This window comes from Geotrypetes seraphini, chromosome 1 (genome assembly GCF_902459505.1).
Source record: "Geotrypetes seraphini chromosome 1, aGeoSer1.1, whole genome shotgun sequence".
Lineage (NCBI taxonomy): Eukaryota > Metazoa > Chordata > Amphibia > Gymnophiona > Dermophiidae > Geotrypetes > Geotrypetes seraphini.
Genome location: NC_047084.1, coordinates 538,815,533 through 538,829,791, shown reverse-complemented (window position 1 = coordinate 538,829,791; position 14,259 = coordinate 538,815,533). Strand labels below are relative to the sequence as shown.

At 42.4% G+C, this 14,259-nt stretch overlaps 1 protein-coding gene across 3 annotated transcripts in view; it reads left to right on the top strand.

Annotated features, from left to right (window-relative positions):
• Positions 1 to 14,259, top strand: part of EPB41L4A (erythrocyte membrane protein band 4.1 like 4A) — a 536,698-nt gene that overhangs the window by 240,617 nt on the left and 281,822 nt on the right. For all 3 annotated transcript variants that reach the window (XM_033929128.1, XM_033929127.1, XM_033929129.1), the window contains one exon: positions 8,140 to 8,237. In XM_033929128.1, coding sequence (XP_033785019.1) covers positions 8,140 to 8,237 — 98 coding nt within the window. The remainder of the gene's footprint in view (positions 1 to 8,139; positions 8,238 to 14,259) is intronic.

Genomic DNA, 14,259 nt, shown 5'->3' with positions numbered 1-14,259 from the left:
CCCATAGAGCAGTTGAACACTTTAGAGGGCACCGCTATGAACTTCACATAAAAGGTGCCAGATGTATATCTCATCATAACCCCCTTATAATTTAGGTTGAGCCCCCAATAATCCCTCAATACATTCTATACCCACTTGCCTACCACCCCAATAGCCCTTATGGCTGCAGGTGGCACCTATATGGCAGTTTAGTAGGGTTTTAGTAGGTTTTGATGGGCTTATACTTTACACCATAGATGTGGTTAGAGCGCTTATAGGCTTGGGTCCTCTTCTCTATGGCTCACTAGTCCATCTACTAGGTTACTTAAGACACCTGTGTGATGCTCTACTAGGCTGTCCCATACCAAGTGCTACTGTTCTAAAGAGAGATATGTACTCTTTCATTCAGATTTTGGGGGGTTAGTGAGCATTGAGGGAGTTTGGGGGGGTCATACCTGAGTGTGTCCAGTGGTCATCTGGTCAGCTTGGATACCTTTACGGCACTTAGATGCTTCTAAACAGGTCTAGCTCTGAATGTGTAAGTTCTTTCCAGGTCATCTTGGAAAAGATTCGATTATCGCTGCAAGTTGTCCAAGTTAAGCAGGCCCAGAGCCCACCCATAACACGCCTCCCATCACATCCCCTAGAACTCTGGAGGCACAGCAAGAGAAATGTTTTGCTAGACTTCCAGTAAAACAGTTTTGATTATCGGCACTTGGACATCCCAGCGATTAAGACATCCAAGTGCTGACTTAGGTAGGTTTTTGGACATTTTTATTTTTCAGAAATGCCTCTTAATAATGTATCTGGAGTTTCAGAAAACATTTTACAAAGTACCTCATGAATGATTCCTGAAGAAATTAGATTGTAGATATGATTTTAAGGATTATTTGTATGTCTGTTATGATGATTTTGTTTTAAATTATGTATGTAATTCTGTAAACCGTTTAGTTTTAAACGGTATATAAATTTTTTAAATAAATAAATTGTGGACTAAGAACTGATTAAAAGGTTAAATGGTCAGTAATGGGGTACTCCAGCGGGTCTGTGCTTGGGCCACTGCTTTTTAACATATTTATAAGTAATCTAGAGATAAAAATAACTAGTGAGGTAATTATATTTGCTGACTACACAAAGTTATTCAAAGTTGTTAAATCAAAAGAAGCTTGTGAGAAATTACAAGAGGACCAGACAAGGCTGGGCAGTGGGCACCCAAATGGCAGATGCAATTAAATATGAGCAAGTGCAAAGTGATGCACATGGGGAGAGTAACCCAAACTATAGCTACACGATGTGAAGTTCCATATCACGAGTCACCACTCAGGAAAAGGATTTAGGTGTCATCAGTGATATATTGAAATCCTCCACTCAGTGTGGGGCAATGGCTAAGAAAACAAATAGAAGGGTAGTAAGTTTGATATACTGTCTTTCTGTGGTACTGCCAAAGAAGTTTCCTTTTATTATATGCAGGTACTTTCTCTATCTGTAGTGGGCTCACAATCTGCTTTGCATCTGGGACAATGGAGGGTTAAGTGTCTTGCCCATAGTAGATGACAGCAGTATGATGTAATATTACATATGCATACTTGATCTTGATTTGTTCTTGGCTGTTTTTAGGGCACAAGCTATATAACTCTGCCCAGCATTGGCCTTGTTCCCCAACTACTGAAGCTGTCATCAAAGCGGCACTCCAGCCTATCCAAAATCTATCCAACCACGATCAAGGCACAAACCATAGAAAACTGTCTGGCAGTGGCTTTGCTTCCCCTTTGCTGTACAGTTGCTATCTAATTGCTGGATTTGTTTGGTTGCATTCTTTCCATATGGGATTCTTTCATGTTTATCCTACACATTTTTAAATTCCATTACCATTTTCCATCTCCACCACCTCTTGTGGGAGGGCATTCCAGGTATCTATCACACTCTCCATGAAAAAGTACTTCCTGACAATATTCCTGAGTCAGTCCCCATGCAATCTAGATTCATGTCTTCTAGTTCTACCACCTTCCTGTCTCTGGAAAAGGTTTGTTTTGTATATTAATGCAGACATTCAAATATTTGGAAAGTATTGTGTCATCCCCCTTTCTCCTTTCCTCCAGGGATTACATCTCCTTATTTGTCTTGTGGCACAAAACCCATACCACTTTTGATCCTTTTTTTCTGAACCGCTTCAAGTCTTACGTCCTTAGCAAGATACAGCCTTCAAAACTGGACACACTATTCCAAATGGGGCCCCACCAACAATTTGTACAGAGGCATCAACACCTCCTTTCTTCCTCTGATTATACTCCTCTTTATGCAGCCTAGCATCATTCTAGCCTTGGCCAACAACTTGTCACATTGTTTCATCATCTTGGAATCTTCAGACAGCATCACCCCAAGGTCCCTCTCCTGAGCTGTGCCCATCAGTTTCTTGACTCCTATCACATACATCTCCTTTGCATTTCTGTACCACAAGTACATCACTCTGCACTTCTTTGCATTAAAGTTTTAACTGCCAAGTCTTTGACCGTTCTAATTTTTGGAGATCTCTCATGTTTTCTACTTCTTCTGTGATATCCACTTTTTTGGCTTTCTTTATGCCTTCCCACAAAAAGGCAAACCTAACCCTTCAGCAATGTGTTTCAGAAATATATTAAACAGAATTGGCCCCCGTACCAGCCTCTGACGCAATCCATTACTCGCCTTCCTTTCCTCTGAGCAAATTTCATTTAGCACAATCCTCTATTGCCTGTTAGTCAACCAATTTCCAATCCAGTTCACCACTTTGAGTCCTAAGTTCAGCCTTCTCAGGTTATTCTTGAGACTTCTGTGAGATATCCCTATCAGAGGCTTTGCTGAAATCCAAGTAGATTACATCTAGTGCATGTCCAATATCCAGTTCTTTGGTCACCCTGTCAAAGAAATCAATCATTTCATTTGGCAGAATTTTATTTAAACCATGTTGCCTTAGATCCTGCAGCCTATTGGATTCTTCAAAATTAACTAAATATATTTTCCATCAGCAACGACTCCTTTAGTTTTCCTACCACCGATGTGAGGCTTACCAACCTGTAGTTTCCCACTTCTTCCCTGTCTTCATAAAAGGGACCACATTTACTCATCTCCAATCCCACGGAACTTCCCATCTCTAAAGATGTGTTAAATAAATCCTAAAGAGAGCCCTTCAGGATTTTTTTGAGCTCCCTCGGTATTCTGGGTTGTAACCCATTCGACTTCATAGCTTTGTCCATAATAAGATTTTCAAAATACCCTTGACAGCTGATTGTGGTCCTTTTCCAAGATTGTCTTCCATGAACACCACAGAGAAGTATTTGTTTCACACAGTTTTATCCTCATCACTCTCCACATAGCTGTTCTCAGTATCTGTTTTGCAATTCCATTCCTAACTTTTCTCCTTTTCCCAACACATCTCTCTTTACATCTTTAGCTATTTCTCTTCTGCCTGTGCTTTCACTAGGATTGTATAACTAACAAACCCACTCTGATTGTTTGTGTATTACTAAGCAGTCTTTACTCTAAAAGCTTATTCAATTGTAGATTTTAGGTACTCTTCTTGCAAGGGAAAAAAGCCTCAGAGTTAGACCTTCTGACCCATTCGGATCTCGAGTGACAATTTCACTTGGCCCATTCAGGTCTTGAAAGTGACAATTTCACTTGGCTCTCGTTTCAGTCATCGACAAAAAACCCTTCTAGGTCTTATCTGTGAGTATTTGTGCTTTCATTAGCCATATTTTCCTCTTTGCTTCTTTAAGTTTAATCTGGTAGCCTTTTCCATGATCCTCTTGTTGAGTTTTTCTGTATTTCTTTTACCCTTATTTTTTTGGTCACTTGTTTGGAGAATCATATAAGCTTCCTATTTCTCTTGTTTTTGTTTACTTTCCTTGTATAATCTGTTGCCATATTTATAGCAACTTTCAGCTTGGACTCCCTTTCCACTTCACTTGCGTTTACCCATGCCATCAGCTCTTTCTTTAGGTACTCCCCCAATTTACCAAAATCAGCATACCTGAAATCCAGCACTTGAGTTTTGTATATCTGCATTCTGCTTTTGTTCTTATATCAAACCATATCATGTGATGACGCATGGTGAAGAATGCTTTTTGGGTAGTTTTGTTGATTTGAGTCTGCATTGTGCAGCATCTATCTTGGAGTATTGATAGATAGATGCTGCACAGTGCAGACTCAAATCAACAAAACTACCCAAAAAGCATTCTTCACCATGCGTAACCTATGAAAAATAAGAAAATTCTTCGACAAAGAACAATACAGGATCATAGTCCAATCCCTTGTACTAGGACCAGTGGATTACTGCAATATCCTCTACCTACCATGTCCAACAAACTTAATTAAACAACTACAGTCCGTTCAGAACACAGCTCTCAGACTAATCTATTCACTCGGAAAATTTGACCACATCACAAAGGCCTACCTAGACTCACACTGGCTACCTATTCGAGCCAGAATCCAATTCAAATTATACTGTCTATTATACAAAGTAATAAACAGAACTGCACCCACCTACCTAAACAATCGCCTAAATCGAAACCTTTCACCCAGAATAAGGAGAACCCAGACCCCATTCTCCTACCCACCTCTCAAAGGTACTCAACGCAAAAAATTGTACGACAACCTCCTAGCGATGAAAGCAGCAAAACTTGACCCCTCCGTATCCAACCTATTGACCGCAACAATAGACTTTAAAGCATTCCGAAAAGAAATAAAAACACTACTATTCAAAAAACATATTCAGTTAACCTAACCTCCCCATCCTCCTATACTCTCTACAAATTTCCCGCGAACTACACACCCCTCTAGTAACTTCCTCTCTATGTCACTAAATATAACTTGAAACCCATCCAGTTGGTAACTTCTTCTCTGTCACAAATACAGTATAACCGAATCCTCATTATGTAATTTGAAACCAACTACCTTACAATGTAATGTAATTTCCTGGAAATGTCCAGCAATCTTCCAATGTAATGTAACTTCCTGGAAATGTCCAGATATCTTCCAATGTAATGTAACTTCCTGGAAATGTCCAGTTATCTTCCAATGTAATCCGCTTAGAACCGCAAGGTACAAGCGGAATAGAAGTCACTAATGTAATGTAATGTAATGACCACTATTGCCTAGGTGGGCACCGACTCAGACTGTGGAAACACTTCTTTCATTTGTGAGCACTAGATCCAGAGTTGCCTCTTGCCTCATGAGTTCCAGGGTCACAAGGACCTGCAGTAGGAATTGAACCCAGCTCCCCATGTTCTCAGCCCACTGCACTAACCATTAGGCTACTCCTTCACTCCAGTGTTAGGAATTGTTAACAAAAGAAATGAAGAATAAAATGGAGAACATTATAATCTAATCTAATCTAATCCTTAGGTTTGTATACCGCATCATCTCCACGTTCGTAGAGCTCGACGCGGTTTACAGTAGGAGAAATAGGAAGGAACTACAACAGAGGGTTAGAGGTAGAAGTGTGAAGAAAATTTAGAGGACTTGGGATGCCAAGATATAAGAGTTTCCTTGATTCCTAAGTTGGAGGAAGACTTACATTTTTCGAGAAAAGCCAGGTTTTCAGATGTTTACGGAAAACTTGGAGAGAGCTCAAGTTCCGAAGAGGGGAGGTAAGGTTGTTCTAGAGCTCAGTGATTTTGAAGTGGAGGGAGGTCCCTAGCTTTCCTGTGTGGGAAATGCCTTTTAGCGAGGGGAAGGATAGTTTTAATTTGTGGGAGGATCTGGTGGTATTAGGGTTTGAGGAATTCCAAGAAAGAGGGATAAAGGGAGGGAGGATACCATATAGAATTTTGAAAGTTAAACTGGCGCATTTATAGTGGACCCTGGCGATTATCGGAAGCCAGTGGAGCTTGGCCAGGAGCGGGGAGACATGGTCAAATTTACTTTTAGCGAAGATGAGCTTGGCCGCGGCATTCTGAATCCGTTGGAGTCTGTGGAGGTTTTTCTTAGTTAGGCTTAAGTAGATAGAGTTGTAATAGTCCAATCTGGAGAGGATGATGGATTGGACAAGGAGGGTAAAATGTTTTTGATGGAAGCAGGATCTAACTTTCCTCAGCATGTGAAAAAGCATTTTTTTACCAAGGATTGGAGGTGGTCATTGAAGGACAATGTGGAATCAATGATGATGCCCAAGACCTTCTTATCGCTGTGACTGTACCTCAAATACTGTGACTGTACCTCAAATACTGTGTACAGTTCTGGTCACCACATCTCTAAAAAAGATAAATAGCAGAATTAGAAAATGATAGCCAGTGTTTTTTGAATAGAAATGTTTTGATTTCTTTTCGAAACTCTTTAATGTCTGTTGTTTTGATCATCAGTTTGGTGATGGTAGGGTCAATTTTCGCTGCCTGTGTCGCTAGAAGGTTGTCGTATAGTTTCTTACGTCGGGTACCATTGTGAGGGGGGAAGGTAAATAGGTTCTGAGTTCTCCTTGTTCTGGGTGAGAGGTAACGGTATAGGCGGTTGTTTAGGTAACTGGGGGCAATACCATGGGTTACTTTAAATAGTAGAATTTGAATTGAGTTCTTGCTTTTATCGGTTGCCAGTGAGAGTCTACATAGGCAGCGGTAATGTGGTCAAATATGCTAAGCGAGTAGATGAATCTGAGGGCTGTGTTCTGAACGGTCTGTAGTTGTTTTATCATGTTGTTTGGGCATGGTAGGTAGAGGCTGTTGCAGTAGTCTAAGATACTAAGTATAAGGGATTGGACAATGATCCTGTAGTGATCTTTGTTAAAGAATTTTCTTATTTTTCTTAGGTTTCGCATGGTGAAGAATGCTTTTTGTATGATTTTGTGGATTTGTGTTTGCATTGTGCAGCATCTGTCTAATTGTATTCCCAGAATTTTGAGGGTGCTCTGTATTGGATACTTGATTGCGTTTACTTCCAGTTCTGTTAAGGATGTTTTTTTTTCCTTCTCTTTGGTTTTATCCGAGTTCAATTTCAGCTTATGGTTCATCATCCATTTTTCTACTGTTTCCAGTATTGTTTTCAGGTGTCCATTGGAGATGGGGTCTTGGATGTCGAAGGGGAGGAGGATGGTTATGTCGTCCGCGTAGCTGAATGATGTTATATTTAGAGCATCTAGGGTTGTGCCTCGGGAAGCTATGAAGAGGTTGAATAGTATGGGCGATAGTGGTGATCCTTGTGGCACTCCGCAGGGGTTTGACCATGAGTCGGATATAAGATCTTTTGACTTGACTCTGTATGATCTTGTTTTAAGGAAACCTTGGAACCAGTTGTGAACTCTACCTGATATTCCTATGGCATCTAGTATCTGGAGTAGTATGGGATGGTCTACTAAGTCGAATGCTGCTATTTGTTATTTTATTGTCCATCGATACTCAATTTTTGGAAATCAAAATGGGGAAAATTATTATGGTACTCGATGTCTCTATACCATTGTCCTATGATGTGGTTCTATTTGGGACATTATTGAAATCTAAGAGTCCAATCGACACACATAAAAGCAGACTTCTTCTGATTATGATGGGGGTGGCCATGCAAATGATAACCAGGAACTGGAAAAATTATGATAGGCTAAACTTTTCTTTTTGGTGGGAATCACTTTGTTTGAGATATAGGTATGAAAGAATGAATGCGGAACAATTGAGAAACAACAAAAGGTTTAAAGAAATATGGGGTCCATTAGAGACATTTGTTAAATAAAAGGTTGATTGATTGATGAAACCTTTAATTCCTAAATGTTTTCTACACACATTCAGAAAGGGAGGGAGGGAGGGTGGGTGGGTGGGGGGTAAGGTACTTTGTTTTAACATTTGTTTGAATATAAGTGCTGTTTTTTCTATATTATCTAAATGTATATTTGTTTGCACTTTGTATCAGTTCTGAAAATTAATAAAGATTTACAAAAAAAGAAAATGATAGCCAAAATGATAAAGGGATGGATAACTCTAGATATGTTAGCAGAAGGAGGGATTGATAAACATAGGGAGATATGATAGAGATCTATAAAGCAAGTGGAGTGGAGTAGGTAGATATGAATTGCTTGTTTACTCTTCAAAAACAATACAAGGATTAGGGGACATTATTGAAATACCAGTTAGTCTGAAATACCAGCTAGAAATGTTAATTTATATGATCTTGGTTGTTTAAAATTCCATTTTTATTTTCTTTTAGGTATCAGTTTTTTCTTCAAGTGAAGCAAGATGTTTTGCAAGGTCGCTTGCCCTGTCCTGTGAGTATTGCTGCTCAGCTGGGAGCATATGCAATCCAGTGTAAGTACTTCCAATACATGAAGGTCCTTCAAAAAGTTTCAGCACATTCATATTTGTGCGGGAAATGGTTGGGATGGGAGAAGTGGTAAGAGGGCAGGTTGTAAAATGTCATGTGACTAGTCAGACAAGCCGGCTCACCCGTGGAAAGGTGATGTAATTTGCTTTTCAGATATTTAATAAATAGTATTTAGAAAAAATAAAAGTGCAGAAACTTTTTGAAGTGTTTGCAGAAAATTTCTCCTCACCTCCTATGAGAGTGTTGGTCTCAAATACAAGCTTTTAATGTGGGCCCAGGGAACAGGAACAGCAATATCCTTAAACATGGTAGATGGGCAAGAGCAAAAATAGGCTTCTTGATAAATTAGCCTGGAGGGACTATATTTTTTTAAAATTCATTTTCTCCGTCTCTCCATGCTCCCCCTTCCTTTCTTCCCTCCAACCTTCTCCCTTCCTCCCAATGTTTCTCTAAGCAATCGGTCATTTTTGGTACTTAGCCATAAGCTTCTAAAGAAGGACAGTAGGCAGGGAGAGAGACTGTCCTGGTCATCTCCTTATTCTTGTTTGGACAGGAGTCCTGTGGCATCTGTGCCTATGGGAGGAGGGAGGCCAGGAGGCTGTAACTTTGGGCTGGGATGACTTATTTTTAATGAATCATTGGTTGTTGGGAGGGTAGGGGATGGTACATTCGTGCATTCTCATTTCTCTGAGAAAGTGGTTTTCATACCCATCACGAAGAAACTTCAGCCAATCATATTTTCAGTATTTCTGCAATGAATAATAATAATCAGTTTATATATCGTAAGGCCGTAAAGTTCTATGCGGTTTACAGTAGTAAAAAAAAAAAACAATAAAAGAAGTTGAATAGAACTAGAAAAGTTAAAAGCCAATAATTAGAGATACTAAAATGATCAAAATAGTGCATAATAACATTTTTACTAATTAGCTACTTCGAAAACAGATATGTTTTTAGAAATCTCCTAAATTCCCTATAAGTGTCAGTAAGCAAAAGCAATTATTCTAAATCCTTACCCCTTAACGCTGCTTGATATGAAAAAAGATTTTGATGATGTGTTTTAAGTTTACATCCTCTAACAGGCGGAAAAATAAAATTCAGATGTGAGTTTCTCTTATGTTTGTTGGTTACAAAAGAGAAAAGCTCAATTATATATTTGGGAGCTAAACCAAACAAAGCCTTAAACAGAAGCAACCAAACTTAAACTTCACCCGTGCCTCCATTGGCAGCCAATGCAGTACTTGATATGAGGGTGTTACGTGATCGTATTTCTTCAACCTAAAAATCAGCCTGACCTGAGTTAGATTTGAATGTAATGTCTTCATTGCATGCAAATTTAACTCATGAATATTAATTGCAGAAACATGGAAAACCTGACTGGCTGGAGTTTCCCCCAAGACAGGTTTGGGAGCTGCTCTAAGAACAGCCAGTGGTGTAGTAAGGGGTCAGGGGTCGGTCCAAAGCGGGTGCCATCTTGGTAAGGGCACAGGCACCCATCCTCCTTTTCCCGCCCCCCACTGCTGTGTGTGCATCCTGCTTCCCTTCCCCTCATATCTCTATAATGTTCCTGGTGTGAGCAGCAACCCCCAACCTGCTCTCACACCAGTGTCAACTGGACCTGTGCCTAGGAAGTGACATCAGAGGAAGAGCTGATGCTGGCAGGACAGCAGGTTGGTAGTTGATGCACCAGGAACCTTTCAGAGGTACCGGGGAAGGGAAGTTGCACGCGTGACAGGAGGAAGGAGTGTGTGGAGGTGGGGGTGGAGGAGGGGGAGGGGCACCACCGCCCCAGGCGCCTCTCACCCTCGCTATGCCACTGAGAACAGCTATAAGTAGTGGGGAGGAGAAGAGGTTGTGGTCATGCAGTTTTTTAAATATTTTTATGGAAAAGATCATCAGGAAATGGATAGACGTGGATGGGGCTGCAGAACTTTGTTTTATTTGTACATTCATGAGGGCGGAGGTTGACTACCTAGATTTAAGAAGCCAAGTTCAGCAGTTAGCAATGAAAATCATTGGTAGCCACCATACTTTTCTCCCCTACCAAGGGCAATCACAGGCTTCTCTTTTTTTTTTTAATTCTCTCTCTCTCTCTAAGGAAGTCCTTGATTGGCTGAGGTGCCCCGGCCCCTCCAAAGGGAGGAACCTGAGGCGCCTCAGCCAATCAGTGCCTTAGGCCTCTCCCTGTGCATCAGATGATGCGCCAGGGCGGGGCCTAAGGCCGCTATTGGGCGGAGGCAGGCAGCAGAGTAGGAGCAGGAGGAATTTCCTCTTGCTCCCAAAGATTTTGGTGGTGCGTAGGAGCAGGAGGAGGGTCTGGGCACCCCTCCTGCTCCTGAAGATGTTGGGAAGCCTTGCCCAATGATCAGGAGGGACCGGGAACCCCTACTGCTCCCAACTATTTTACAGGTACTGGGGTGGGTGGGCCGGGCCTGACCGCCTGGGCTGACCAGGACCGGGCCGTGGGGGTAGGAGGCCTAGGAGCAGGAGGGACTGAGCACCCCTCCTGCTCACAACTTTTTACTGCCAGGGGTGGGCCGTGCCGGCCGGCGGGGCGGGGGGAAGGGCGAGGGCTGTGACAGTCAGGGGGGGGAGGAGGGAGGAACGTGCTGCATGCATGCAGAATTTTTTTTTTTTTTTAACGCCGATGGCAGGAGGGAGTTGGTATCCCTCCTACTTTTTTCTCTGGGGGGAGGGGGCAAGCAGGAGAGATCGGGGCCTGGGGGGTTGTCAGACAGATCTCTCTTGCCTGCTCCCGGATTCTCCTGCTCTCTGCCGCCATTCTCTGCAGTGCAGGCCCACCTTAAAACCACGGACTTGCACTGCAGGGAATGGCGGCAGAGAGCAGGAGAGTCCGGGAGCAGGCAAGAGAGATCTGGGCTGGGCTGGGCTGAGCCCTGACAGCAGTGACAGGAGGCTGCTTCTCCTGTCACTACTGTCAGGGTGTGCGCATGAGCGGGGATCGCTCTGGCCATGGGTAGGGGGCGTGTAGGGGGGGTATGCTAATGATTGTCCCCATTTGCATGCAGGCCTTTACTGAATCAGTCAGCCGGCATGTAATAGGAAACGGATTGTGCACAGTTTTGAGGTTTAGTGAATCCTGCCGTATGTATACTACTTTTTTGTGGTTACACATTCAAAGCAGTTTGCATATGTAAAGGTACCAATTTTATACCTGGATCAATGGATAATTAAGTGACTTGCCCAGGGTCACAAGGAGCAGCACTGGGGATTTGGTCCTAAACCTCCTGGGTTTCAGAGGCAGCAGCTCTACCACTAGGCCATGTCTCACCTCAGGGGGAGGAATTTGTAGAGACTTAGGGGCTAGATTCACTAACCTCACGGATCCGATCTAATCCGTGGGCGATCCGATCGGTGAGGTGGCTGGACGCCCAATTCATGATGCGTCCTCATGCAAATGGGGGCGATCGGAGTCACGCCCCCAACCGACCGCACGGATCACTGGAGAGCGATCCTGATGCATGTGCAGACCATCTTCTTTGCCTGTAGATGGTCTGTGCATTCTTTATTTATTTTATTTATTTATTCGATTTTTTAGCCCGTCCTCCCAAAAGAGCCCAGAACGGGTTACAATGAATATATTGGTGCATTAAAATTATAAGTAAGATAGGTACTTAGAAATTCCCTTACTGTCCCGAAGGCTCACAATCTAACTAAAATACCAGGAAAAATGACAATTAGAATGCATTCTCTCTGCACAAAGATAGCCCATGGTTTTTTAATGTTGTTGCCTTTAAAAGAAGACCATTGCCGATAGTACTCGCTGTCCCTGTCCCCCATCGCTGTAGTGCAGCCCCACGTTTTAACCCGCAGGCAGCGAGGAGTTGGGTCGCTGGAGGGAATCCTGGTTTTGCACTGGGCTAATGGAGTAGGGTGGCAGAGAACTGGGGAAGTAGAGAGCAGGGCGTTTTTGATTGTTTTTTTTCAGGGCGGCAGAGAGCAGAACAGTGAGCAAGGACGGAGCGACTGGTCCTCAGCAGTCGCTCACGTTTGGATCGGCCAGCCCAATCGGTTTGTTTAGTGAATCACTGTCGAATGCATTTCCCCTCATTTGCATGTGCGGATCGGATCGGGTGCGGACAAGATCGGCCAGAAAGTTAGTGAATCGGGTTGGGGTCGCTAAGTGGTCAGGACACGATCTGGCCCTTAAGGAAAAAGCAGAACTGCTTTACACATTTCTGTTTGATGTTAAATGAGGAAGGGCTTGAAGATGGAGCACAGTAAGATATTGAGCCCACTAGGGACAGAGACATTACCTGCATATTATGTGTACAGTGCTGTGTAAGTTTAGTATTGCTATGGAAATGATTATTATTAGTAGTAAATAGGAATATTAGTGAAAGAGATCTCAAAAGATTTACAGAAGACCAAGTTCATAAGGAGTTAGCTAAACTAATTTTAGAGTATGTCCTATATCTAGTGAAACATCTGAGGATGTTAAGGGAACGAAGATAGGTTCTGGCAGCTTCACTGTCTGACCTTTTCAACACTTCTTTAGTGTCAAGAGTGGCTTTGAAGAAGTGCTGAAAAGGTCAGACAGTAAAGGTGCTAGAACTTTTTAGTTCCTTTAATATTTGGACCCCCATCACTCTGTCTTCTTTTAGTCATGCTATCTCCAAAAGAACAGTTTTCTGAAAATCATTTCAGGTGTATCTTGCTACTTTTTTCTTCCATTTCTCTTAGCTTTTTCAGATATTGTTGTCCATCTTCCTCTATCTGCAGTCTTTTGTAGTTGACAAATGCTAACCTTCTTCCCTGAACATTTCAGTTACTACTTAAAAAAACACATTTCTTTGCTTTCCTAACAAAAATGTTTTTTTTACCTTTTGCAATATTGCCTTTCAGCTTTGCTTGCTTGGTTTTCTGCTTCATTTAGATGTTCCCATTCAGCTAATCATTTATTTATTTATTCAATTTTCTATACCATTCTCCCAAGGGATCTCAGAATGGTTTACATTAATTTATTCAGGTACTCAAGCATTTTTCCCTGTCTGTCCCGGCGGGCTCACAATTTACCTAATGTACCTGGGGCAATGGGGGGGGGGGGGGATTAAGTGACTTGCCCAGGGTCACAAGGAGCAGCGTGGGTATGAACCCACAACCCCAGGGTGCTGAGGCTGTAGCTTTAACCACTGCGCCACACACTTTCCCAGCTTAGCAAAATTATCTTTCTTGTTGTCAACCATCATTTATTTTAAAAGTTTATATTCCGCATATCCTGCAATTCTATGCGGAGTAAAATAAAGCATTAAAATAATAGAAAATAACAGATTACAGCCTTACTAAACATACTACAATAAAAAAAAACGCAGCAAAAAATAGAAAAACAACTATCTCCCTCTGCTCTCATGTGAGTGAAACCTAACTGTTGGCATATCACTCACTGCTTCAAGTTGAAAAAGTGCACAAAAACAAAACAGTTTTAAGCTTCTGTCTAAACTATAATACCGATGAAGCTTGCCTAAGGTTAAAGAAAGCTTATTCTAACAAGTAGGGCCCTGCACAGAAAACGGTACACCGCCAACAATACCGCGCTGACATTTGAGCGCAGGAGAAATGTGAGCTGCTGCTTCCACCACTTTGAGGCCTTCCATGTTACGCTCTGGGGGGAATGGGGGGAACCCCCGACTACAGTTAGAATTCCTTGCGTTCCCGTTGGGGGACCCCCCAGTACACTGAAAAATCCCATTCTTCTTCCTGTTTTCCGTCTTCGGGAGTTTTCAGTGTATTGGGGGGTTCCCCTCCCCCCCAACAGGAGCGCGAGGACTTCTAAGTGTCTAATCCCTCCTTAGAACGCAAAAGGGAAGACCTCAAAGCAGCAGAAGCGGCAGCACGCATTTGTCCTGCACACAAATGTTGGCGCAGGATTGTCGGCACGCCGTTGTCCTCCGCGGTTTTGACATGTCACCAGCTTGTACAGCAGCAACTATGACTATATTCAAATGAAATGTCAAAATACAAACAGACTGCTTACTAATTTCTTCAGGC